Source organism: Meles meles, chromosome 6 (assembly GCF_922984935.1).
Source record: "Meles meles chromosome 6, mMelMel3.1 paternal haplotype, whole genome shotgun sequence".
Taxonomy (NCBI): Eukaryota; Metazoa; Chordata; class Mammalia; order Carnivora; family Mustelidae; genus Meles; species Meles meles.
In genome coordinates this window covers 122,670,062-122,697,968 of record NC_060071.1, presented here as the reverse complement: position 1 = coordinate 122,697,968, position 27,907 = coordinate 122,670,062, and the positions used below count along the sequence as shown (strand labels likewise).

Below are 27,907 nucleotides of genomic sequence, written 5' to 3'. Positions count from 1 at the left end.
ATGTCGCTTGGCACGCGACGGGTGTTTAGGGAATACTGTGGTATAGATAAAGTTCCTGTCTACCTCGGTCCTCCATCTGATGCCATCAGAACCGGAAGCAGAATCCTGGGAGGAAACAGGGCTGTAGCCTGCAGGCCTCTGAGCTGTGAGGAAGACTCAGAGGCGGGGGTCTCTTCAGGTGAGGTGGCCCCAGACACATGCCCCGTGTGCCCAGCCTTTCTCCCCAGAGCAGGAACACCAGGAAGCCTTTATACACCCACCAAGGAATGTGCCAAGAGCGAAGGCAGATGGCCTTTATCCCGGGGCACCAGATGATAGTGACTGCCCCACCCCCCACCCCCACCCCACCATGGGCCCTGCCACTTGATGGAGTTAGTTTCATTTGGATTCTGGTCTCTGCAGGTCCCTCATCTCTGATTTGACCCTGCACTCTGCCTTCTGTCAGGACTCCTGTACTTGGCTTCTACCTGGCTATATAATTAGGTAGCTCATGTTTTCTTTGGTTTGGCCTGAAACCATGAGCATTTTCTGAGTCCGCCAAAAGTACGGAATGATCTCTACCAACACTGCAGCTGGGCTTTCCTACCACAGTGGCCATGTTCTGCCCATAATGCTGTGCTCTCCTACCCACAATGCCACTTGCCTACCCACAGTGCTCTCTCTTCTACCCACAATACCTGCTCCCCTACCTATTGTGCTTGCCCACAATGCCATGCTCTCCTACCCACAATGCCATGCTCTCCACTCACAAGGCTCCACTAGCCTAGCCCAGCCTACAGTCTGGTTCTTGGTCATCCCAGTTCACCCCAGTCATCCTTGGTTCATCCCAGTTCAGCTGTTGTACTGATGGCCATAACAACTGGAAGGGTTAATAGGACCATACAAATGTTCAGAACTGCCAGAGTCACCAATAAGGATGGCTTACAAAGAATTTTTAACCCTTTGCATAAAGAGTGGTTTTTAGTTTGAGGGTATTTGAAAATCACTTATTCTCTTAGTTAATTTCATTATTTTCCCTTGTACACTTGCTTACCCTGTTAAATCACTTAGCAAACCCTTCCCCTGCAAGAGGTTGCATCAGAAATCTTACTGTGGGAATGATTGTGAAAGCTGTAATGGAGGTAATCAGGCTATGTCCAGTGTTGCAGAAAAGATGACTGCATTTATCGAGTACCTGCTGTATTTCAGACATCATCCTAGGGCCTGGGGACACAGCAATGGACAAGATAGGCAAAAATCCCTGTCCTCTAGGACTACCATAAGATTGGGCGATCCCGCTTCTGGGAATTTATGCAAAAAAATTGAAGTCAGGATCCGAGAGAGATGTTTGCACTCCTCTGTTTAAAGAAATATTAGTCACAATAGCAACCTAAATGACCATTGGTGGAGGAATGGATAAAGAAAATATGGTCTATCCATATAGTGGAATATTATTCAGGCCTAAAAAAGAAGAATATCTTGCCATTTGCTACATGGATGAACCTTGAGGACATTATGCTAAGTGAAAGAAACCACTTACAAGAAGATAAATACTGTGTGACTCTACTTGTAGGTGGTATCTAAAGTAGTCAGATTCCTAGAAGCAGAAAATGGCATAGCGGCTGTCAGGGACTAGTGGGGGAAGAGGGGAAATGGGCAGTGGCTCTTCAGTGGGTATAGCATCGGTCATGCAAGATGAAAAGCTCTAGAGATCTGCTGTATGATGATGGCACATAGTTAACACTGCACTGTATGCTTAAAGGTTTATTAAGATGGTAGATTTCATGTTGTGTGTTTTTTACCAGAATAATTAAAATCAAAATCTTGTCTTCATGGAACTAACATTCTAATGGGGAGAGAGGTTGACAGCAAAGAAAAATGTAAAACACACAGTATAGTACATGGCGACAAATGCTCTGGTAACAAGCTGGAAGGAGGGATGGGAGTTCTGGGAGGGGGTTGTCCAAATAGAGTGGTCGACATTTGAGCAAAGATCTGCAAGTGATGAAGGGGTGAAACTTGCAGGAATCTAGGAGAAAAACGAAGGGGGTAATAGTTGTAGGAGTGGACTTGGGATGGAGAAGTACCCATAGGAAGCCATTATAGCTGAACGGGGGGTGGTGGGGGGGTTTGGAGAATCAGAGGTGGGACTGGGGAGGGGGCAGATTGCATCTGCTTTGTGGGTTCTTGTATGGACTCTGGTTTTCATCCCAGGTGAATGGGTGGCCACTGGAGTGTTTAGGGCCTTAGAGGATGTGGCATGTTCCAGAAGGATGGCTCTGGAGCTGCAGGATGGACAAGGATAACAATAGGGAGACCAGTCCAGAGGGTACTACAAGAATCTGGGAAGACATGTCTTGGACCAGGGAAGTGGCAGGGAAGGGAATGAGAAGTGTTGGGTTCTGACTCTGTTTTGAAAGGTGGAGTCAACAGGATTTCTTGACAGATTGGATGGGAGGAAGAAAGGAGTCCAGGGTGATTGTTTTGGTTCTGAACCACCAGAAGGATATAGTTATTCTTTATTGAAATAGGGAAGACTGTGGGTGGGCCATGTTCAGGGGGAAGGTCAGGAACTCCATTTTGAACATGCCGTTTGGGAGATCGCTCTTGCATATCCAAGTGGAGAAGTAACCTAGGCAGCAGGATATATGAGTCCAGAGTTCTGGAGAAAGGTTCAAACTAGAGATGTCACTTAGAAGACATCGCTATTTGGATGGAACTTAAAATTGGGGCACTGGATGAAATCATTAAAAGAATGAACACGGAGTGAAGAAGAGGCCCGAGGACTAAGGGCTGGGCACTCTGACACTTAAATGAGAAAGATGAGGGGTGCCTGGGTGGCTCAGTCAGTTAAGTGTCTGCCTTTGGCTCAGGTCATGACCCCAGGGTCCCAGCCTCGAGCCCCATATTGGGCTCCCTGCTCAGCGGGGAGTGTGCTTCTCCCTCTCCCTCTGTCTCTCCCTACCCTGCCTGGCCTGTGCATGCTTTCTCTCTTTCTCAAAAAAATAAATAAAATCTTTAAAGAGTGGGTGGAGGTAAAGCAGAGCCAGAAAAGGAGACGGAGAAGGAGAAACCACTGAGTTAGGAAGACAACTAGAAGACTCATGTCTTGGAAACCAACTGAAGAGAGTAATTTAATAGGCTAAAGGGGGAGGCTGCGCAGGAGAGTCCACACCAGGGTGTTTTAGGGAGCTTCTATTGTCTTTGAATACTGAAACCACCAAAATTGTGACACAGTGTTGTTGAGATTGGTAACTGTGGGCGAGGGATGAATATATTCAGGGAATGTTGGGGAGAAACCTATGAGAGGCTGGCAGGTGCCTTGTCCCCTTCATTTCATGAAATCTGACCAGCAATCTTGTGGGGTAAGTATTATTGTCGTCATCATCCCATCCTACGGATGAGGAGACTGAGGCACGGAGGGGTTCAATATCACATCCAGGGTCATCCACGCATGAGTAGCTGAAGCAAGAGGTCCACTGCCTCATGGTGCAGGACTTCCCCCTTCCCCTCGAGCCCCCTGTGGGATCCTTGCAGCCCTGCACATGTGTCCCAGGGGCACCTTTCCAGTCAGTTCTATATGACTCCAGGCCAGCGATGGGGCCTTTGCACATTGCATAATTGGGTATATTTGGATTCTGGAGAAACTAGAGCTTATTCTCGAATAAATCTAGAGAAACACATTTATTGGATATCAAGCAGCAAAAATCTCACATAATTGGACACTCCCATCGGTGCTATTTCAAAAGAATGTGTGCTCATTTTGGTCATTCTGATGATGTACTTCGAGAATCTGAAATACCATCTGTACCATCAAAGGTAGTTTTAAATATAATATGGCAGAATCTGTGTCGTAATCCCATTTTGTTGATCTGGTATTTGCACATGTGTTTACTCTCTGTTGTAATTCCCAGTTAGCCAGAATATTAATTGAACTAGAGTCAATAAACAGGCCGCTAGGTTTGTAGCCGGATCTTTTTATCCCATTAGACTTACCCTGTCTTAGCATCCAGTTTTACCGAAACCAAGAAAAATGTCATTTATTTTTGCTACACATCAGATGAGAATAGAGATAAGCCACCCCTTCCCGGGAAATCCTCTAATGAGGTTCAGTCCCGTGGCCTCGTCTGAGATGCACAAGACTTCAGGTTGACTGCAGGGCAGAAGGGACATAACCAACCACAGCCAGAGCAGACCTGTAAGTGGCCCAGAAAGAAGGTGTCCCAGAGCGCCAGGGGTCTCCTTTGAGGGGCTGTGCTAAGATACCAGGTCTGAAAGTGTTCTGTCTGCCCCCGCCAACATGCCTTCCCAGCTGGTGTTTATCAGGGAAAGAGATGGGAGAACAAAGATTATTTGTTTATTATCTGTCACTGATGTGGGGTGGGGGGAGCAGGCTAAGTCCAGGTTCTTAAAAGGAAGCATTCATGATTTGACCCATGCCTTGACCTGTAAATGTGGACACAGCTGGGCTGGCCTCTGGGGGCAAGAGGAGCAAGGATGTAACTCCAACCTGAGCACAGTTCCACTTTTGAATAGTTTACAGTCTTGTTTTCTTGGCTCTCAGCAACTAGAGAAAAGGACAATAAGGCTGTAAGGAAAAGCGTGGGTACATGGAGAAATTCAGGCTGTTTGCTCTGTAGGAATAGAGAGTTGGACCAGAGCCCTGTGCTGTGGTAGTACTTCTCTGGAGGGCTGGAGAATCAGGGAAGGCTTCTTGGAGGCAGTGTTTGAGGCAGAAGTGGGTGAATAGACAGTGTGGAAAAAGAAGAAGGTTGTTTTCCTGCCTGCCTGCCTACCTTTCTTTCCAAGTATTCAGCAAACATCTATCACATGCCTGCTCTGGGCTAGGTGCTGAGGATAGAACCGTGAACATAAGAGACAAGGCCCTTGCCCTCAAGAAGCTTATGTTCTATTGCAGGAGATGTGGAAATGGCCAGATATGCAAGATAACCACAGACTGGGACAGTCCTCTCTGAGCACTTGACATTGGAGCTGTTCCAGCTGGGCCCGTGAGAGACGGGGGGCCCCCTCAATGGAGGAGTGCCTGTGTGGGAGCTTCTGGACCCCTCAGCCAAGCAGAGCCAGGGCCTCTCTGCTCAGATTAGAGATCGGAAGTGGAAACCGAGGCCTCTGTGCCTGGCCCTCCTCTCCTTCCAGGCACCTGCTGCTCCCAGAGCCCTATGCCCAGTCCTCCCAGATCCCCGTGCGGGATCACTGCACACTGTCTGTTGCCGGCAGCTGCTCCTTGGCAAATACAAAGGGAAATGCTATTCTAGGTGCCACACAGTGAGGGCAGGAGGGCAGGGTGGTCTGTGTTCCACGGGATTAGGCCATTGTGATGACATAAATTTTCCCAAGGTGTACAATGAAAATGCAAGTTCACAGAAGGTATTACTTAGCCAACACCGTGTGTGAGACCCAATGCCCAGCACCACCACACATCAGGAACAGCTGCCTGCCGTCAAGGATTAACTCCTCCAACTCTAAGGCCTTTTTTTAGCACCTCCCTGTGTTAGATCATTCAGTCTTCACAAAAATCCTATGAGAAAGGTATTGCTATTATCCTGGGTCACAGAAGAAGAAACTTGAGGTATAGGTGGAGTAATCTGGTCCAGGTTAAGGCCATGATCAGACCCTGCTGGAGCCCACAAACTCCCTGCAGACCTTTCTTGCTGAGTGTCCTTGGGAAGGTGCTGGGGCTCGGATCGGACCCAGACAGTCTTATCCCAGATTTGGTCCTCCTAGCTGGTGCGTGTGTGTGTGTGTGTGTTTGTGTGTGTACGTGCACATGTACATGAACACGTGTGCATAGGGGATTCCAGGACAAGATTGCTTTTAAGGAGCTTAACACCTAACAGGATACGAGAACTGCTGATCAGGAACCCAACCAGGCCTTCAGGCCATGGTGCAACAAGAACGCCCACCTTAGAAAGGGAAATTATCTGTGACGAGAGCAGGCGAGACATACAGTATGTTCTAAGTCAGCTAGCCAGCTACAGCAAGTACCTAGATGTTGATGGACAACCTATCCCTTGAGATAAATCATCCTGCCTTCTGAGCCTTGAAGCACTTGGGCAAGGTTGGAAGAATCTCTCTATTGCATCTACTCTGACCAGCCCCTTTGCCTTTGCAAAGAAACATCCAGAACATTCAAGAGCATAAAGAGAGAACTGTTTTGTTTGGTTTTTAATAATTAAATTTTAAAGTTTTGCCTATCTGGGGCATGCTGAGCTCATGGTCTAGGAATGGACAAGTTCGTCAATAATTGTCACCGTGAGTTCAGGGAGGTCAGGGCCTGCCAGAAGCAGGAAAGGCCTTTGGTGAGGGCCTTGAAGGATGAGTGCATATATTTTTGTTTTGTTTGGGGGTTTTTACTGGGGATGCGGATGGTAATATTTTTTCCTAGTTAGAAACGTAAGGGGTGCCTGGGTGGCTCATTGGCCAAGTGTCCAACTCTTGATTTTGGCTCGTGACATGATCACAGTGTCATGAGATTAAGTCCCACATCAGGCCCCGCACTGGTTGTGGAACCTGCTTGGGATTCTCTTTCTGTCTCCCTCTGCTCCTACCCTCCATGCTCTCTCTTTAAAAAACATGTAATGCCTTCGTCCTACCGTATGCCACTAATAGGAAGTTGTGAACTCTGTTTTCTTTATATCCTTTATATCCATTTCTTTATATCCAAAAGAACTGAAAGCAAAGACTGAAACAGATACTCATTCCCTGGTGTGCACAGCATCATTCACCATAGCTGAAAAATAGAAAAAACCCAAATGTCCTCTAATGATGAACAGATGAACAACATGTGACTTAAACGTACACAAGGACTATGACGCAGCCATAAAAAGGAACAACGTGGGGCACCTGGGTGGCTCAGTGGGTTAAGCCTCTGCCTTCAGCTCAGGTCATGATCTCAGGGTCCTGGGATCGAGCCCCGTATCAGGCTCTCTGCTTGGCAGGGAGCCTGCTTCCTCCCCTCTCTGGCTGCTGCTCTGCCTACTTGTAATCTCTCTCTCTCTCTCTCTCTCTGTAAAAAAGAAAAAAAAAAAATTAAAAAAAAAAAAAAAAAGGAACAACGTGCTGGCACACGGTACCGCACAGATGAACCTTGAGACGTGATACTAAGTGAAAGAAACCAAACACAAAAGGACAAATACCATCTGATTTCCAAGCCATAGACACAGAAAGTAGAATAGAGGTTGCTGGGGGCCTGGGAGGAAGGGAGACTAGGGTGTTTCGGTTCCATGGGTACAGAGTTTCTCTTTGGGATGATGCCCAAGTCCTGGAAATCAGTAGTGGTGATGGTTGTAGAAACTGTGAATGGATTTAGTACTACTGATTTAGATCTTTGAAATAGTTAAGATGGAGGCGCCTGGTGCGTTAAAGCCTCTGCCTTCAGCTCAGGTCATGATCCCAGGGTCCTGGGATCGAGCCCCGCATCAGACTCTCTGCTCCATGGGGAGCCTGCTTCCCCCTCTCTCTCTGCCTGCCTCTCTGCCTACTTGTGATCTCTCTCTGTCAAATAAATAAATAAACTCTTTTTAAAAATTAGTTAAAATGGGGGCTCCTGGGTGGCTCAGTGGGTTAAGCCGCTGCCTTCAGCTCAGGTCATGATCTCAGGATCCTGGGATCGAGTCCCACATCGGGCTCTCTGCTCAGCGGAGAGCCTGCTTCCCTTCCTCTCTCTCTGCCTGCCTCTCTTGTGATTTCTCTCTGTCAAATAAATAAAATCTTTAAAAAAAAAAAAAAGCTTTAAAAAATTTTAAAAAAATTAGTTAAAATGGCAAATTTTATGTTACAGATGTTTGATCATAGTTTTAAAAAATCAGTAAGAAAACAACTGGGGTGTCTGGGTGGCTCAGGGGGTTAAGCATCTGACTTCAGCTCAGGTCATGATCCCAGGGTCCTGGGATGGAGTCCCGTGTTGGGCTCCCTGCCCATCGAGGAGTTTGCTCCTCCCTCTCCCTCTGCCCCTCTCCTGGCTGTGCTATCCCTCACTCACACTCTTTCTCAAATAAATAAATAAAATGCTTGGGGGGATAAAAGGGAAAAGAAAACAACCAAAAAATATATGTGGTAGAGGGAAAGGCTCATTCATGTCGACAGAAAACTGTGAAACAGGAATCCGTGTTGACAAGATTTGGACAGGATTCATATGAAACAAGGACAAAATTCTACTAAGGCTCATTTTTAAAAGATTTCTATAAACAGAGAGAGATACATTGTGTTCCTGGTGGAAAAAACTCAATTTGGTAAGGATGTCATTTCTCCACAAATGAGTCTCTAAATATAAGGCGACTCCAATCAGAATCCAAAAATCTTTTCTGGAACTTAACCAAATGATTCTACAGCTCATCAGGAAAATTGGAACATAAAAATAAGCGGGACAGTTTTGAAAAGAAAAAGGAGAAAGGAGCAGGAAGACAAGAGGGGAGCAGACAGAGGAGTTGTCACGGGTATTGAAAGAGAACTGTTGACATTTTTTGTTGCAGTCCCAGCATGGACAGACAGATTGATGGGACAAAATATAGAATGTATTTCTTACCAAATGTAGGAAATTTGCCTCTGATAAAAGTGGTATTTAAAGAGAGTTTGAAAGTATAGACTAAAACTGGTCTATACAACCTACACACGGGACAGAATTTTATAGAACACACAGGGGGCACCTGGGTGGGTCAGTTAAGCGTCTGCCTTCAGCTCAGGTCATAATCCTGGGATCCTGGGATCCGGTCCAGCATTGGGCTCCCTGCTCACTGGGGAGCCTGCTTCATCCTCTGCCTGCCACTCCCCCTATTCGTGTGCTTCTCTCTCTCTTTCTGACAAATAAATAAATAAATCTTTAAAAAAATTTGAACCTACCCACATACAAGTAAATGGGAGGAAAGATAAGACCAATGGATTCAATCAATGTCAACATCTTGCTCATGATACTACATTGTAGTTTTGCAAACCATTAGCTTTGGAGAAAACTGGGTAAAGTATCAGCAGACTCTCTCTGTATTACTTCTTAAGTTGCTTATAAATCTGTTATTATCTCAATAAAAATTTCAATTAAAAATGGTGCTGAGGGGCACCTGGGTGGCTCAGTGGGTTAAAGCCTCTGCCTTCAGCTCAGGTCATGATCCCAGGATCCTGGGATGGAGCCCCGTGTTGGGCTCTCTGCTCAGCAGGGAGCCTGCTTCTCCTTCTCTCTTTGCCGGCCTCTCTGCCTACTTGTGATCTTTGTCTGTCAAGTAAATAAATAAAAAATCTTTAAAAAATTTTAAAGAAAAATGGTGCTGAGAAAAACTATTTTAAGAATTTTAGATAGGTTACCACACATGGAGAGGACTTCATTATTAAATGGCTTTCATAAATTAGAATCTTAAGTGAATACTAGTATTTTCCTGGAGGAATTTTCCCTCCATGACTCCTAAAGACAAAGGCCACAAAGAAAAATTAATGGAACCCGATGGCTTTCCCTACATAAAAATTAAACTTCAGCAAAGCTCAAAGCCTTTATGTAAAAATAAAAGGCAGACATACATTGGGGAAAATATTTCAACATACATAAAAGGTGGCACATTAATTTTCTAAAAATATATGAAGAGCTCTCTCAAATCAGTAGGAAAAAGAACAAATACCCTAGTAGGAAAACAGACTCTATGTGAGTAGGAATTTACAGACGAAGAAATATAAAAGGCTGATAAGCATGTGAAAAGGGCAACAGAGGAGGAGATGGTGAAGAAAGCGAGCATAGCTTGTGGAAGAAACACAGCTGTGAGAAACTGGGAGCTCGTGTCTTATTCACAGATAACTAGTAGCTGAGCGTCCGGCGTGAGGTAAACACGCTCAAAGTTTGTTGAAGACGCAGAGGTGAAAACGGCATGTCCTGTCAAGGAGAAGGAACACTGAAGAAAGGTAGAGAAAAAAACCAATTTTCAGGGGCAAGGGGACCACTTAGGTCAATGTTCCTTATAGAGCCGGTTTTGCCTAAAACTAGAAATGATGTCATCAGAAGAACATCTTTGGTGTTACCTCCCAAAAGCCTCCAGCGAGCGTAGACTCAGATAGGAGAGTCACTGAGATCAAGTTCAGGCTTTAAACTGCTCTCTTCGATACCTTCTATCTGAACATGCCCCTGTTCATTCCTCTTGTCGTCCCCCCAGGGATAATGATGTCGTGGTCCTTTTCCAGCCTTTGGTTGTTGCCACCAGATCTGGTCCTGCTCAGCATTAACAGTGCGGTTGACAAGAAGGCTGGCAGATTCTGGGCGAACCCAAGTTCTGGTCTGCACTGGGCGTCTCAGACTTGCTGTCTGTCTCCTCACACTTCCAGTTTTTAAAAAATTTATTTATTTGACAGACAGAGATCACAAGTAGGCAGAGAGGCAGGCAGAGAGTGAGGGAGAAGCAGGCTCCCCGCTGAGCAGAGAGCTCCATGCGGGCTCGATCCCAGGACCCTAGGATCATGACCTGAGCCAAAGGCAGAGGCTTAACCCACTGAGCCACCCAGGTGACCCAACACACTTCCATTTCTTTCTTTCTTTCTTTCTTTTTTTTTAAAGATTTTATTTATTTATTTGACAGACAGAGATCACAGGTAGGTAGAGAGGCAGGCACAGAGAGGGGGAGGCAGGCTTCCCGCTGAGCAGAGAGCCGGATGAGGGCCTTGATTCCAGGACCCTGACAGCCTGAGCTCATGGGTGGTATTTGTCTGCGGGATTTATTCCCTCAATGGAAAAATAAATCCTAACGAATCAGCCCATTCTCTCCCCATGCCTAGCTAAAATACCATTGTGCGACAGACAGTATTTTCTAACATTTCCTCTGGTGGTTAAATTATTATACCAATTCTATTTGTGCCCCAAGCAGCACAATGCTTTCTGAAATGGATTCCCTACTGGCTCTGGGCAAATGAAACTTATGACTGCTTTTTAGAACTAATAATAATATCAAAATTAAATGTTTTTCAGAAAAGGGCTCAATGGAGCACCCTCAAAGAATAGCTTATTACAGAGCACTGATTCTTCTAGATACCCCCAAGAAGGTGCCTCTAAAAAAAGAACAAGGTATGAGTCGTATGTCTCCAAAGAATCTTTTAAAGACATGGAGGAAGGGAGGGGAGAAGGAGGCCAGAATAGAAGGAAAGAAGGAAGAAGAGGGAAGAAAAGCTTCATTTTCTGTAGGGAGCTTTGGTTCCCTAAGGCTAGAGCTTATGTTCATAGCAAATATGAGGATGTTCACCAGATGTTTCTAGGAGATTCTAGGTCATGCAAAGTTCATAATGGTACCATAGTAACATACTGACTTGGGCTGCTGTAACAAGCACCATAGACTGGGTGACTGATAACCAACAGAAATTTGTTTTGCACAGTTTTGGAGGTGGGACGTCTGAGGTGAGGCTGGGCTCTGGAGCTCCCTTCCCATTTCCAGACTGCTGACTTCTCCTCCTGATCTGTCTACCTCCCTAAAGCCCCCACCTCCTAATACATCTCCCTGGGGAACAGGGTTTCAACATATGAGTTGGCAAGTTCCTGAACGGTCAGTCCATAACACATAGGAAATTTCACGAGTTTGTAGAGCAGATTTGTAGGCTGGGGAGAGTATGTTACCATATTATGAATAACACATTGATTTCTTAAGTCGTATATGATTTCCTATGCCCAGGCCATGCTCCATTCTTGCTGCTTCAGGCATCTTAGTGAAACCATAACAGATGAGAGAGCCACCAATATGCTCTAGGTCTTTGGCTTTCAAACTGGATTTCTGGAAGCACTAGGATCCCACCAGGGGGCTATAGAGCTGCTGTGGGGAGGGGAGAGAGAGGGTGTTGGGAAGGCGGGCTGGGAACCTTCCAGGTCAAGCAGAAGAAGGCAGCCTTGTCCGAAGTGGGTACCATCTGCCACTCACCCACAGGAGCCTGACATCCCTCTCACCAGCAGCAAGAAATTTGAAAAGGTAGTCCAGCTGACTTGTATTTCACCCAGATGCCCATCAAAATGGAGATTTTTTCCACAGCTCCTCAACAGGTCCCGGAGCCAGACCTTCTCGTTCATGTTGAAGGAGAAGCACCTATGATCAGTTATGTGCCCTGTCTCGTAGTGACATTCTACTTAACTGAACCATTTCTTCAGACTTTGGGGCAGGGCAGTTTTGCTCCAAAGAGAACGTAATTATAGGTGCTTTGCTTTGAAGGAGCAGTGTCCTACTGTACAAGTTAAGAAACTTAGGATCGGGGACGTCTCCCCAAGAGAAGTAAATCAGATGAATTCCCCCCTTTCAAATGAGGGCAAAGTCAGAACTAATGATAGCATTAATTCCAGCCATCATACTAGCCCAGTGTTGGCGAGGAGGAAAAGGGCTGGAGAAAGCATCAAACCCAGAGCTGATTGCCCAGGAAAACAAAATTTCTCTCCCAGGAAAACAAAATTCGTCAGATTCCTCTGCAGGCGCTGACGTTCTTCCAATTTCTGCGAGGCTAATTTCTGTTACCTTCTGAGCACGGAAATTATTGTGACTTGTCATAATGCAAATGATTTCCAGAATCCTTATGTCTCACACCCCGGTTTTTGGCTTTTATGGACAGGAGAGCAGTAATTCATTTTTGACCTGTAAGGGACTCATTGCTGAGGAGTCTAGAAACGTCCCCCAGCTCAGAAATTACCTGAAAAATTGTTTAATCTTTCTACCTACGATACCATCTTTTGTCAAAGAGGCTTTGCTGTTATCAAAATGAGAGAGGAACAATAATCTGAAAAACAGCAAATTCCAGAGATATCCGGGACTCTTAAGAACCCTGAATGTGTGTGTCCACGACAGTAACTGTCGCAGAAAAATAACACCACGTACAGCAAAAATGTGATTTCTCTTCTGCTGCCGGGCTGCTTTGAGAAGTGCTTCAAATCAGCCTGTGACGTCTTTGCCTTTGAGAAATGTTACAGATTGAAATGTTTTTCACATGATCTAGCGTGTCACCTGCCTGGCCTGTAGAAGGAGAGCCTTGGAGATGCAAGGTGAGCTCTCTCCAGAATCCTGAGATGATCGGGATCGTGCTCTGCACACCCGAGTCACAGAATACTGGAATCCGACTGTCCCTGGAGTTCGTCTGGGCCACCCTATCCTCATTTTACCAAAGGGACCCCCAGAATAAGTGGTGACCATCACACACTTACGTTACTACGAGTCTGGACTAGAACCCAGGCCTCTAACTAGCTAGCTCTGTGACTCCAAGCCAAGTTCTGTCATCTCTGTGTGCTTCAGCTTCTTGCATACAGGAGGGGAAACATAATATTTGCACTTCGCAAGGTCAGAATGGGAATTGAAAAACTGAGTCCATGCAAAGTGCTAAGCATGGCGTCTGGCTCAGAATGAGTGCCCCATACTATTGCCCTCATCCTCTTACGTCACTGATCTGCCGACTCAAGGAGCTGGAATAAACGGTCAAATGGCCATGTTCTTAAGGACCCAGAGAACTCATGAACCAGTAGGTCATAGAACGAAGGAGGAAATTCCCCAAATCAGCATTTCCATTGCTTTTCTCACCACCAGACGTGAAGCTAGGAACTGCGTACCTGCAAATAGAGTGCAGGTATCAAATTCCTAAAAGCAGGAAGTTATTGCCAGCCCTCCTTTGGTCTCCTACATCACTGAGCACTCCTGTCTTGAATGGAAAACTCCAGAACAGTGATTCTCCAGCTCTACGGTTCTCACCGGGGACTAGAGAGTCACTCTTCCTGTGTCACCTAGAATTCAACAACAAAAAAAGGAAATGGGCAAAGCATTTGAACAGGCATGCTACAGAGGATACCCACATGACCACAAAACCTGTGAGAAGATCCTCAACTTAATAGGCATCAAGGAAATGCTAATTGCTTCTCATTGATATGCAGGCAGGGAACTGTCCCAGCCCCAGAGATGCAGATCCAGTAGGGAAGGCTCAGGGGTCCGTATCTAACAAGCTCCTTGGGTATTTCTGGAACCAGTGATTCGGGTACTACAGTCTGAAAGCACTGCCTGGAACATGGAATCTGGGTCTCTTTCTTTACCAAAGTGAGCTCCCATGGCAGCAGGTGCTAATAAGCAAATGCCCATGCAGAAAGCTGAGTTAGAACCAATGCCCCCCTCAGCCCTCAGTTGTGCTTCTGCATCTCCCTCCTCCCCCACAACCCAAATAATCCAAAACCTCATAGTACAAAAATAAACCATGAACAGCACCCACCTGATTCCATCCCAGAAAATGGATTTACTGGGAAGGAAGTGTCACTTTCTTCTCTTCATTGCCTTTGTCGCCATAGGTAATGGAGGAAGTAGGAAGTCCTTGACTACTTTGGAAGTCCACCAGTCCAAAGGAAGGAGAGCAAGTGTCTTCGTGTCTGCTGCTGTCCTGGCCCCACAGCTGTCCCAGAACTTCTGAAGACAACGTATTCAAATATAATGTATCATCTGAATGTTTTCAGCCTCATATGTTGATACCCCAAAGAAATGAAGGTTGCCTTTGCCTCTAGGATCCTGAAAGCATCATACCCTTCACTGGTTTGGGTGAGGCCCTACTTTAGAATCTTACCCAAGCAGACATGACCTTTGTTTCCCATCCTCCCATGCCTGTGCTCCAACCCTAGCTAGTGGTATCTCACAGAGTGGGGTCTGTGGTCCTTGTACCAGAATCACTATGGGAACTAATTTAAGATGCCAGATTTCTGGTCCCATTCAACTTCCTGAATCAGAAGCTCTGAGGGCAAGGTCTAAAAATCTGTAGTTTTTGAAAAGCTTCTTTGGGAATATTCATGTGTACTGAAGGTTAAGACTTTTGTCCTAAGTGATCATTGTTTGCTTCTACCTTGTTCACTCACCTCACTTCTCACACTGTAAATAAAGGTATGATCAGATCATCCATCTTCCCTGAAGCTTGGCAGAAGTTTTCTATCTCTCTCTTATGTTGTTGCAGGTGACTCAAAAAGGGAGTTTATGGGGCACCTGCATGACTCAGTTGTTGGGCATTTGCTTTTGGCTGGGATCATGATCTCAGGGTCCTGGGATTGAGCCCCGTGTCAGGCTCCTTGCTCAGTAGGGAGTCTGCTTCTCCCTCTCCCTCACCTATCCTCCCACTCCTGCTCCCTCTCTCTTCTCTCAAATAAATAAAACCTTAAAAAAAAAAAGGTAAGAAAGGAATTTATTTGGGGTGCCTGGGTGACTCAGTCCGTCAGGCATCTGACTCTTGATTTCGGTTGTGGCCTTGAACTCAGGGTCTTGGGATCGAGCCATGCCTCAAGCTCCAAGCTTGGCGTGGACTCCGCTTGAGATTCTCTCTCCCTCTCCCTCTGCCCCTCCCCCAACTCACACTCTTGTGCATGCACTCTCTCTCTAGTAAATAAATCTAAAAAAAAAAAAAAAGAAAGAAAAAGAGTTTACTTGACTTGACAAACAACCTAGTGCATGTTTCCTTCTTGTGTGTTGTTGTAGTACTTTCTCTCCTAGACCAGGGTTGATGCTCCTGGAGGGCAGAAGCTATCTTCTAAACACCCACTCCTGTCCCACCCTCCTACGTTCTGGGCGCAATGCCTGCAACCTCATAAGTATATTGCCTGATTTGAATGTCACGTCAACACTTGCCTCCAATGGCTCTCTCCTCAACATCTACAAATGATCCAAGAGGAAGGAAGTTCTGATGGTGAACGCTTTGCCCTCATAAACCCTTGTCTTCAAGCATTTTCTTGAGAAAACTCATAAAACTTCATCCATGCTTCTCAGAGCCTATGAGATACAGATGGCCGCCCCACGACTTCCCGCAGCACGCACACCTCTCCCTCCATACCTCCTGTACATGTGTCCAAAGGGACTGATTGTCCCAGTTTCTTGTTACCCCAAGTTTCTATTAAGGGTCACCCCATCACCACTCTGGCACTCCATGTAGTGTTTTCTTTTTTTTTTTTAGTTCCTAGCATGCAGTACTTTCTTTCTCTAAAGGGACAGAGCCCAGTCTTCTCCCCATTTTAACTAAGTTGCTGAGACAAGGTTTTACCCAACTGACCATTCAGTATCTCTTCGCTTAACCTGATCTTGCCACCTACCCCTCCAGTTTATTTCCAGATAGATGAGGGAGGAGTCGGCTCGGATGACCATACCTGGATGGAATTGAAGGGCCTGCCATGTGCCCAGCTGAGAGCTGAAGTTCTCCTGAGCAGACCTGATTTATTAAGCACACGGGAGCCACAAGGGCTTATTGGCAGACTTCGGAGGAAACCCCAAACAGGACAGACAAAGCTAGTTTTACATCTCATTGGCCGTTCTTGGGAATTTTCCAGTGGTGGTTTGTGAAGAAAGAACCAGGTCCAAGGAGAGACATTCTTAGCTTAATTTTAATTATTCGTAGGGACTGCTTTTTTTTTTTTTTTTTTTTTAGTTTGTATAAGGAAAATTATAGTGAACACAAACATGGTATGGTGTGAAATCCCATCAAGCCAAAATGAAATTTTGTTTGTTGGCAGAATTCTGTCTTGCGGAACTCAACAAACAGTGTTTGGGATGAGAGGGCAATGACTTTTAAAATTTGTGGAAGGTCTTGAAGTAGGATTTTAAGTGATTAGCTTGTACATTTGCCTTTGATTTACCAGGGTATGGGGTTAGTCAAGTCAAGTGTGAGGTGAATGGAAATTGCTTAGTTTGCACAGAATGCGGCAGTATCTGGTGCATGGCCAGAGCTTCCAATTTAGGGCTCAAACCCTGGTTTGTCAAATGAAGATTTTCACATGGTGTTACCATGAGCACTTTCTGGTGTTACATTGTTTGAGTGGTCACTTACCATAAGACACTTCATTATAAGCAGGTAAGCGCACTTTTGTGTAAACTAACTTCAGCTTATACCCCGGAGGCAGTTAGCCATCAATGACGTGTCTACTCTGTAATCTACTTTCAAGAGGTCACTGTTAAGCACGATAAATGTTGTTGCCAAAATCTACACTGTAGGGGTAGTGGCTAGCATAAGAAATGTTAGAAATAGGGGCGCCTGGGTGGCTCAGTGGGTTAAAGCCTCTGCCTTCAGCTCGGGTCATGGTCTCACGGTCCTGGGATTGAGCCCAACATCAGCCTCTTTGCTCAGCAGGGAACTTGTTTCCCCCCACCCCCCCTGCCTGCCTCTCTATTTGTGATCTCTCTCTGTCAAAATAAATAAATAAAATCTTCTAAAAAATAAAGAAATGTTAGAAATAATTCGTTGGAGGAATGAGTGCTGTGCAAGATAAGGTTGGCCAACAGGTCGTGTGAACAAATGCCCTTGCTTAGATGGGGCAGTAAATTCACTGAGCAAATTGGAAACCCACCCGGGGCCTAGAGAGTCACTCTTCCTGTGTCACCTAGAATTCAACAACAAAAAAAGGAAATGGGCAAAGCATTTGAACAGGCATGCTACAGAGGATACCCACATGACCACAAAACCTGTGAGAAGATCCTCAACTTAATAGGCATCAAGGAAATGCTAATTAAGACCACTGCGTGCCCACCAGAATGGTTAAAATGAATATTGGCAAGAATATGAAGGAGCTGGGGCTCTCATACCTTGATGGGGAATGGGGTAAATCAGGGCATCCACTTTGCTGAACATATAATATCGTGTGAGTCCTCACTTCCACCCCTAGGTATGGGTATCCAAGAGAAATATGTGTGTGTGTTCACCGAAAGACATGCACCAGAGTATTCACAGAAACACGATTCCTAATAGCCCCAAGCAGAAATGACCTAAATATGTATCAACAGTAGAATGTCTTCTTCATCCCACCCTTCCTGTGCCTTCGGCTGGTGTCTGTTTCATAATATCACACAGGCTCAAGAACTTGCTTGATTTGTAAGTGGAATTTCCATTAAATTCCAAACTCCTTGCAGACCTCCTCTTGACACTCTTTAAATCCCTTATACTCAATTATCGATGAAGCATGAAGGGATGAGCTGGAACAATCCAGAAATGGTGGGGAGAAGATGCCTGGTGAAAAAATTGCAAGCCCAAGAGAGAAGATGTTTCATTATTCATTGCTATGTGGTCAACTGCCCCAAATGAGTGGCTTAAACCAGAATCATGGACATATCTCACAATTGTGTGGACCTGCTGGGTTCAGCTGGTGGTTCTCTGGCTCCTCGGGGTACCAGCTGGTATATCTCACGTTTGACTGGGGCTGGAATGCCCAAGATGGATTTACCCAGTATCTGAGGAGGCTGGAAGGGGGCTGGAACTCTTTCTCCAGCTAAATGGTCACACTTTTAAGTATAGTGACTCAGGGGTCCAAAGAGAGATAAAATTCCTAGGCTTCTTACTGTCTAAGCCTAGAACAAATGCAGCATGACTTCTGCCAACATATAATTGGTCAGAGCAACTCTCAAGGTGATCCAGGATTCAAGGGGAAGGGAAATAGGCTTTACCTCTTACAGGGATGGGAGCAGTTTGCTCAGAATTTGAAAAACAATTTACCACAGGCAACAAGAATAAGGGAGGGCAATCTGGATGGGGAACCTGGATTCAAGCCAAGCCTCCACCCCTCAAGATTACCTGGCTTTTCAGTGCCTCAGTTCTCCTCCTCCCCCGATAACATAGACAGCTTGGACTAGAAAGCTGTGACATTCCTCTCGGCTCTACAAGTTGTGGTTCCACAATCCACAAAAGACTGTGCCTGGTAAGACCCTCAAGTCTTCCATCATTGGGCACCAATGGGCCCCAAACCCTGCCTCCACACCCCCATAAAAATAATCCATAGAGTCTCTTTTTTGTTTTTTGAGACTTTTTAAAGATTTATTGACTTATTTTAGAGCAGGAGAGCACTGTGAGTGGGGCGAGAGGCAGGGGGAGAGGGAGAAAGAGCAGAGAAGCAGACTCCCCACTGAGCAGGGATCCTGAGATCATGACCTGAGCCCAAACTGACTGAGCCACCCAGGTGGCCCATTGTGGGGTCTGTTTTTGCCTATTTTCCATCCTAATTAAAACTTGAAGGTCTGGGGGCCTGGGTGGCTCAGTGGGTTAAAGCCTCTGCCTTCGGCTCAGGTCATGATCTCAGGGTCCTGGGATCGAGCCCCACATCAGGCTCTCTGCTCAGCAGGGAGCCTGCTTCCCTTCCTCTCTCTCTGCCTGCCTCTCTGCCTACTTGTGATCTCTGTCTGTCAAATGAAAAAATAAAATCTTTAAAAAAACAAAAACAAAAACACCCACAGACCCCTCTATAGTTTCATCTCACAAAAAGAGGTTTAGGAACACCTGGGTGGCTCAGTGGGTTAAGCCTCTGCCTTCAGCTCAGGTCATGATCCCAGGGTCCTGGAAACGAGCCCCACATTGGGCTTGGCAGGGAGCCTGCTTCCCCCTCTCTCTCTGTCTGCCTCTCTGCCTACTTGTGATCTTTCTCTCTTAAATAAATAAATCTTTTTTAAAAAAAAAAAAGAGGTTTAAAACTTCCAAATCAAAAGATGATGAGAAGTTTATGCAAGTCAAATTTCAATTTCTCAGTGTATTGAGAAGAATGAATCAAGAGGGATGATTGTTTTGGGCAGGTGTTTGCCTGTCATTTGAGGAAACCTTCCAGAATATGTTAACACATTTTTTCTCAGCTTAAAAGTAATGAAAGAACGAAACATAAATAAATAAATAAAAGTAATGAAAGATATAAAGCATTATAAAAAAATAAAATCACCCAAATTATCACCACACAAAAACAACCTGATTAAAAATTTTGTCTCTTTCCCTTTATGTTGTTTTTTTCTGTATAGATTTGTGGCAGAACTTGTTGGTTCTGGGGTCTGTCTCTTTTCCAAGAAACTCCAGTAAACCTTAGCCAGTCTAAGAGGAAATTCTTTCCTCTTATAGGTAATTGGTTTGAGAAGGGGCCTTATACTAATTAATGATGTATAATGGGAATTTTGCCAGGAGCTTTCTGGGAAGGATTCTCTGCTCTTAGAAAGACCTACACAAGGCAGGAACACATTTTCTGGCTTTGGACATTAGTGTATGAGGAGTTAATGCCCAAAGTTGTTGGCATGGGGAGGAACTAGTCCAACCTGTTGACAGGGCCAGAGCCAGAAAGGTGAAATTGTTTGGGTTCATAGATCATTTGGAAAGCCATCAGACTAGCCACCCAATTAATCCCTGGAGCCTCCCTACCTCCAAGTTTCATGTTCTAAGAAATCATTTATATCCACTTCCTGTTTAAGTCACCTCTATTTATGATTTGCTATTACTGGCAACCAAAAACAATATCTTCACTGCTACCATGTATATAGAGTTACATAAATGCATTTGAGAAAGTTTATTCCTTCCCCCAACAAATATTTTACAGGGATGCCCCACGCACTAGGCTTGAGTCACTCTGCACACACACTTTGGTTCTGCATTTCTCCGCTTTACATTTTCTCTAGTCATTAAAAACTTTCTGAATATGTCATTTTACTGGCTACTTTATTTAGTCATTCCCCTATTATCTGGCATTTCGGTTGCTGAGGATTTTCATTATTAATAACAAAGATATGGTGAACATCAGTGTACATAATGAGTCATATTTCTGATATTTTGAGGGAACATATTCCTAAAAACAAACAAACAAACAAAAAAAAACAGAAAAAGATACAAATGTTTTTAAGATGACTGAGACATTCCCAAATTGCTTTCTGGACAGTTTATGCCAATTCATATGTTTCTATACAGCGTTTGAGATTTTCTGCTTCATCTAAGGGCACTCATAATAGACATTTTTAAAAACATGTTTCTGGGGATGCCCAGGTGGCTCTGTCCGGTCATGATCTCAGGGTCCTGGGATCAAGCCCCATGTTGGGCTCCCTGCTCAGTGGGGACTCTGCTTCTCCCTCTCCCAAATAAAAAAAATAAAATAAAATAGTATTTAAAATGTTTCTAGAAAGAATTGTGATTGAAGTCTACAGGACGCTTTTATCCAACAAATCGATGGCATAAAAAATGGGAGGGAAGACTGTCAATGAATAAAGGAGACTTAAAAGATATGAAGCTTGTACCTTGCTGGTGTCCTGATTCATACAGATCTGTAAAAAGGTATTTTTGAGAAATTTGAATATGGCCTAGGTATTACTGGGTTTTAAGGAATTAGTGTTAATTTTATTAGGTGTAGTAGTGTGGTTATGTTGGGAAAATAAAGTTCTTTTCTGTTACAGACCCATTCTTATTTTTTACATTTATTTTTCAAGCCCCAGCATGGGACTTGAACTCACAACCCTGAGATCAAGACCTGAGCTGAGATCAAGAGTCAGATGCTCAACCAAGTGAGCCACCTAGATGCCCCAGTGCATCCTTCTTAATGGATGAAATGGTGTGATGTCTGGGATTTACTTTCAAATACTCCAGCAAATCAAGAAGATGGGGTGGGATAGGAGAACCAGGATTGGCAAAATGTTGACAATTGTTGGAAGTAGGAAATGAGGATTTATTATAGTATTCTCTCTACCCGTTGTATGTTTGAAAATAACATCATGCAGAGCTTTTCAGTGTTTTACCTTGGTTAATTTTTTTTTTTTAAATGGTGGTCAACAGAATAGACATAAAATGCTGGGAGACTACAGGTCTGCTCTCCTCTCTTTGTGGTTTAAATGAAAAGCTCTATTGGGGTTGACTAGGACTATGGCAGTCTCTGGCTGCTTCCTTCCTGGCCCCAAAGACACCAGGTCCTGGTTTGGTCCCAGGAACTCCCCTAGGGGTCACATTGAAACATATCTGAAATGGTTCAAGTGAGCCAGAATGAAGTGGACTGCCAGGCAAGCTTCCTTGGAGTCCTTGGACTCCAAACCAAACTCATGAGCCCTTGGTCCTCAGTCAGCTAACTCAGGCGCTCCTAGACTCAGGAGTTGGACACAAATCAGATGACCTCAGTCTTGAAGTGCAGAGAATAAATTATATACTGAAAAGCACCACCTGTGACAATCAGTTTCATTTGTGTGCCTGTGAAACACACGGAGACCAAAATGCGTGGGGTGTAGCACATTTTTAAAACTGACTTAATTACATCACTTGTTGGAAGAGGCACACATACATTCAGAAACATGTGTTTTAGTAAATGAAAATTGTAGGGTTTCAGTATCTGATGCAAGCCAATCGCCTGATTTGGGTACTGGATTTGGCAGCCGCTGTGGTCTGGGTATCTATGTAAAGCATGGAATATAGATGCTTGGTTAATTCCCCTCCCTTGATTCTCTTGATGCTACACCTGACAGTGGCTGGCACTCACTTAGCACAGTCAGTGCTAAGAGCACAAGAGTGGGAGACAAACCTAGGTTCTAATTCTGGCTTTATACCTATAGGCAAGTTACTTCTTCTGTAGTCGTCGTCTTCTCATCTGTCAAATGGGACTCCTAGACTAATACTAAACACCCAGCTCCCCAGCAAGGGTGCAAGGAGGCAGTGATATTCGGCAGAGAGTAGATCTTTGGTGATGCTTGTGACTTTTTCCTCCAAGAGGGACCTGGAGGGTTCTTATTCCCTGTCCCAGGCATCCCTAATGTTCAGTGTTATGGTGCTCAAAAAAGGGAAGGTATTCTATGAAAAAAAAAAAAACCTGTGTTATGAGCTTCCACACTTTTAAGCTTTGAGAGCAGTAGAAGCTGTGGAAACCCTTCTCCCTGCAGACCATCTCCTGCTGCCTCCCAGTGCTTCCCCCGCACTCCCACGTAGGCCATTTGCTGTTGTTTTGCTGATTAAAAAGATGGCGGCTCCCAGTTCAATACGGTAGGTGATCAAAACTTGTGGCCTCTCTTCTTGAATCAAATTGAATGATTTAAAACCAAATAAACAAGACAGATTCTAGAAATTTTAAATCCCTGGGACTTGTCCCCACATCAGCTAGATGTATCATTCATTGGAAGTCCATTGACTAAGCTTGTCAGCTGGCTTTGGTCACGCACCGGTATGTCACTCATTCCAAGTGAGGTGACATTTGGGCCGCTGAAGCCAGATAACTCCATCATGCCTTTATTTTGGCCCTTGACTTTCTATGCCTTGCTTTGTAGATAGCAGTTTGTTTGTCCTAGCCTGGATGCGAGGTTCCTTGAGGTCAAGGACCTTGTCCGGCTAATCATTGTGTTGCCCAAAACACTTAGTGCTGGCCCTTGAACTTCACAGGTGCTTAATAAATTACTGTTGTCAACTTTGGCTGAGAGCTATACCTAACTTCCCAATTCTCCCAGACTAAAATTATTAAGTCACCTATAGGATCAGAAAGGAATATTTTGGAGAAGCAAACATTTGCCCATTTAAATCTTGTGCCACATGAGAAAGCTCTCCTCTGATTGTTGACAAGAACCTCCCCTTCCCCCTCCCTTGCTATTTCTGGCTTTCCCCATTTTCAATGCCTTTATCCAGTTTCTGGAATATTGTTGGATCAATAAAAGGCCCTAGATAAATGTTTCTCTTTTTTCCTGCTTGTTGCCTCAGTTCTGCCTCCACTGAAGAAACTTGTGAGACCTATCTGGCCTTACGGCTTTGGGGCAAGGGCTCCAGCCTTCATTGTTCATTTCTTAGTGCAGAAAGATTTGCAAGTTTCACTGCGTCACTGAGCCAGAGGAGGTGTCCCAACATCCGCGGATAACCAGGAAGTAATTACTCGACACCTTGGTTCTCCTCAGTGTTCTTTGGCCTGGGAGAGAAAGACATTGCTCTCAGTTCAGTCATTAAACTCAGTCAGTTTTTTCTAAATTCTCCACTCTTACAACCACCTTGTTCCAACTTGAGCTTGAGGATAAGAATGAAAGATACTAACAACAGAGAACACAGCAAAGACAGAAGTATTTCTTTTTTTTTTTTTAAGTTTATTTATTTATTTGGGAGAGGCAGGGGAGTGGGGTGGGAGCAGAGGGAGAGGGAGAGAGAGAATCTCAAGCCAGCTCCACACTGAGCATGCAGCCCGACACAGGGCTTGATCTCACCACCCTGAGATCACAACCTGAGCTGAAACCAAGAGAAGGATGCTCAACCAACAGAGCCCCCAGGTGCCCCAAGGCAAAATATTTCTTTACATAATGAAGATACCTAATAAGTGAAACCTGCAGTGCCAAGAGTTGCTGAGTGAGTTCCCAGGGAAGAGATGAGGGTCTACTTTTCTCTCTACCATTAGGGTCCATGACCGTAACTCCCAATGGAAGTATCTCCAGCCCCTCACTCCTTCCTTACCACATCATCCTGTCCCATCCAGCTAAAAAGCTAGATTCACCATCTTCCTCCAGTCTTCTGGTTATAGGCTGTTAACAGGGTCTACTCGTGTAGACCTGGGTTGTGGAAGGAAAATCAAATTGAATTGAAAAACCAGGTGGTAACACAGTATGTGTAGCTAGGTGTTTGGGAAGGGTGACCCCTTGGCTCTCTGCCCAAGGACAGCAGGAGGTCATGACCCCAAAAAGCCCCCACACAGCAAGGTCTGACTTGACCACTTCCCAGCAGGCACGGGGAAGCAGCCATGGGCAGCTGTGGCAATGAAGTAAAGTTTTGGCTTGGGGACAAGCAGGTTGTCATCAGGAAAGAGGATAAGGTTGAGTCCACAAGATCCCAGTGATGGGGCCCAAGTTAGGAACCTGAACTTGATAATAAAGAAAAAATGGAAACAAGAAGGTTTGGTTTGAATGAAAGGCTGAACCCAGGGAGGCAAGCTCAGTACTTATTTTTTGAATGGCATTTGTATTCAGAGACTTTGATGCCCATCCCCTCAAACAGATCAGACTTCTCGTGGTTACAGAATCATTTGCTTAGAAGGATTCCATGTTCCTCAGGGTGAGCTGACCCCAAGCACCAGTCAGTGAGAAACACTGAGTGAATCACTGCTCTTCTCTTTTTCTTGGTGTTCTTAGTGATGCCTATTGTCCTGGAGTTGGTATTCTTAGCAAATGTCTGTGTGCATGGGTAGAAAGGTCAAGAAGGTAGAAATTGTGAGCAGTAAGAGGAAAGCAAGAGAGATGTTTTTTATTTGATCAAACCATAAAAAATCAACACCTCAGTATTCACTCCCAAAATAGAAGGTATATGTTTGAAGAATTTTGTTCAAAAGATGAGAACACCTTGAACAAATTTCTCATTTCTACAGATGCTAGGATTGGCTGTTCTCCACCTCGAACACTACTATCACCACCACCACCACCACAACCACTACACACACACACACACACACACACACACACACACACACACACACCTCCTTGCCTGCCTAACTTCTCTGTAGCTTTCAAGTATCACTGCTTAGTCTTTCCAGAACCTCAAGTCTGAGAATGGTTCCACTCTTGGCCACTGCCATAGGACACTGTACTTCTTCCAACACAACACCTACACAGTGTAGTAATCACCTCACTAGGCTAGAGCCCCATGAGGGCAGGGACCAGATCTGGCTTATTTACAGTTCAATCCCTAGTTCCTGGAATGGCACCAAATAAGTATTTATGCAATAAATGAATTATGATGAGTCTGTGTAAGCCGATTTTCTGTACGAACCTTTGTCTGAACAGTGTCTGCTGAGTATGGTTGTTCAGGTTGCATGCTGTATAGGATATCTAGCTGAGTCCGGAGGGGAGGCCTGAAATCCAGCTCACATTCTCATCACCCCGCCATTTTTTTGGCTGCCTGTATCCACCTGGAGGAAGACGTGCCTTTTTCTGATTTACACAGTGGCCCCATACAAGCTTTCAACAGCACAGCTCTGAACAACACTGAGTGTCTTCAAAAGGAAATGAGAGCTCTCCCCTTTGTTCCTAGAAAGTCTAGGAGTGAGTACTTTTATGAAGCTGTTTCTTCAGGTCCTTTGCCAGCCATGACAGCTAAGACCCTGACCGCGTTCCCTCACTCTTCTCTCCTCTGATTTTTGTCTCCTGCAGGGTTTGGGATGACAACTCCAGCGACAGTAGGAGGAAAAATCTTTCTGATCTTTTATGGGCTCATTGGGTGTGCAAGCACCATCTTGTTCTTCAACCTCTTCCTGGAGCGCCTCATCACCGTCATCGCCTACATCATGAAGTCGTGCCACCAGCGGCAGCTCCAGAGGCGAGGAGCCCTGCCCCAGGAGAGCCTGAAGAACCCCGGCAGGAGTGAGGCGGATAGCTTGGCTGGCTGGAAGCCCTCCGTGTACTACGTGATGCTGATCCTCTGCGTGGCCTCCCTCCTCATCTCCTGCTGTGCCTCGGCCATGTACACCTCCATCGAGGGCTGGAGCTACTTCGACTCACTCTACTTTTGCTTTGTGGCCTTCAGCACCATTGGCTTCGGGGACCTTGTCAGCAGCCAGAACGCCCAGTATGACAGCCAAGGTCTCTACCGCTTCGCCAACTTCGTGTTCATCCTCATGGGCGTCTGCTGCATCTACTCCTTGTTCAATGTCATCTCCATCCTCATCAAACAGTCCGTGAACTGGATCCTGAGGAAAATGGATGGGGGGTGCTGCCAACAATGCCAGAGGAAACTCCTGCCATCACGGAGGAACGTGGTCATGCCGGGCAATGTCCAGAACAGGTGCAACATCTCCATAGACACGGACGGGGTGATGGACAGCGACACGGATGGGCGGCGTCTCTCAGGGGAGATGATCTCCATGAAGGACTTCTTGGCCACCAACAAGGTCTCGCTGGCCATCCTCCAGAAGCAGCTATCGGAGACGGCCAACGGCTGCCCGCCCCAGGCCAGCGTGCTGTCCCGGGACAATGAGTTCTCAGGCGGGGTGGGGGCCTTTGCGATCATGAACAACAGGCTAGCGGAGACCAGTGGGGACAGGTAGGAGTGAGGAGTGGACACTGTGCATGGGGACCGGCAGAGTGGACACATTGGAGCTGTCCCATCACCCTCTGAAGGCCCAGCCATAGAAAGTGCTTCTCCTCTAAGGTCTAAATCAGTCCTAAGAATGAATCACCAAAGCAGCCCAAGACCTTGGCCCTGTTCCTTTACCCATCTGCCTCCAGCGTTTGAACTGCCGAAGGGAGGGAGGGTTTAAGTAAGCCTCTATTTCCTGTTGCTCTGTTCTTCATTTGGAAATAAAAATCCCAAACGAAGGTTATCCTGTTCCCATGGAGCCCTGATTCTGTGAAGCCAGATTGTCCACCCTTCCCAGCCCCTTCGAACCAGCGGGGGGAATGTCTCACCTGGCGTCTGGGCCCTGGGCTTCCTTCAGAACGGATTTGTCCCTCATGACACAGATAGGGAAGTCACCTGTTCTATTCTCTGTGTCTGCTTCTCCGATTTTTGCTTTTCGCTTTTCCTTTCTTTTATTGTTAAGATCTTAATGCCGGGCTAAGGTGTCTGTGGAACCTCTGTGTGGTAAGAAAACGAAATTCAGCTTCAGGCCTTGAAACTGTAGCCAAGTCATGGAGAGACGCACTATTGTAATGAAAGAATATAGCTTACTGTTCTCCCTCCAAATGGTCACAGAGACCCTGTCATTTTTTTTTTTAAACCAGGGCTTGGGGCCCATTGCAGAGACAATGGCTGACTATTTATTAGAACTGAAAGTTGAATAAATCCTCGCTTTATTAACTAAGATGACATGAGTGCTCATTATGGATGGTGGGGCTTAGGGGCGGGGAGTACCTAATTAAACGGGCATTTATTGTGGTCAGAGAAAAAGGAAACACCAAGAAATTAATGCTTAGGGATACGAGCATCATCTTGGCTTCTCGGCTAGAGAAACATTCTAGGCCAGATAAGAAAATTTGGCTTCTCCTGTCCTTTGTTTCGGTTCTGCCTTCTGGGATTGTAACAAGTCTAGTTACATAACCCGCCAAGCCAGTCAAACGTCCATGCTGGGAACAAAAGCTGTTGATCTTCAAATATTCAGGCGAGAACATTTTGAGGTTTGGGGGCAATGTTAACAAGAGATAGCTGTTGATTTTATAAGATAAGAATGGTACACGCAGCTATTTTAGAAATGAAGATGGTCTGGCCTCATGAAGAAAAGAAAGCAGAGAACTATGTCTAATGAAACCGAGATAAACAGAAAGCA

General features: G+C 45.3%; 1 protein-coding gene across 1 annotated transcript; it reads left to right on the top strand.

Moving 5' to 3' along the window:
* On the top strand, positions 1-26,965 carry KCNK13 (potassium two pore domain channel subfamily K member 13). Its single transcript, XM_046007873.1, has 2 exons — positions 1-178; positions 25,797-26,965. Exons 1-2 carry the CDS (start codon positions 1-3, stop codon positions 26,687-26,689), a joined length of 1,071 nt encoding a protein of 356 aa, XP_045863829.1. The 3' UTR covers positions 26,690-26,965.
* Positions 26,966-27,907: the final 942 nt, after the last annotated feature.

Excerpts from the sequence above, each read along its gene's own strand:
- KCNK13 (XM_046007873.1), top strand. The coding sequence starts at position 1 with ATGTCGCTTGGCACGCGACGGGTGTTTAGGGAATACTGTGGTATAGAT. Across the intron at positions 179-25,796 it reads AGAGGCGGGGGTCTCTTCAG|GGTTTGGGATGACAACTCCA; the intron begins GTGAGGTGGCCC and ends TGTCTCCTGCAG.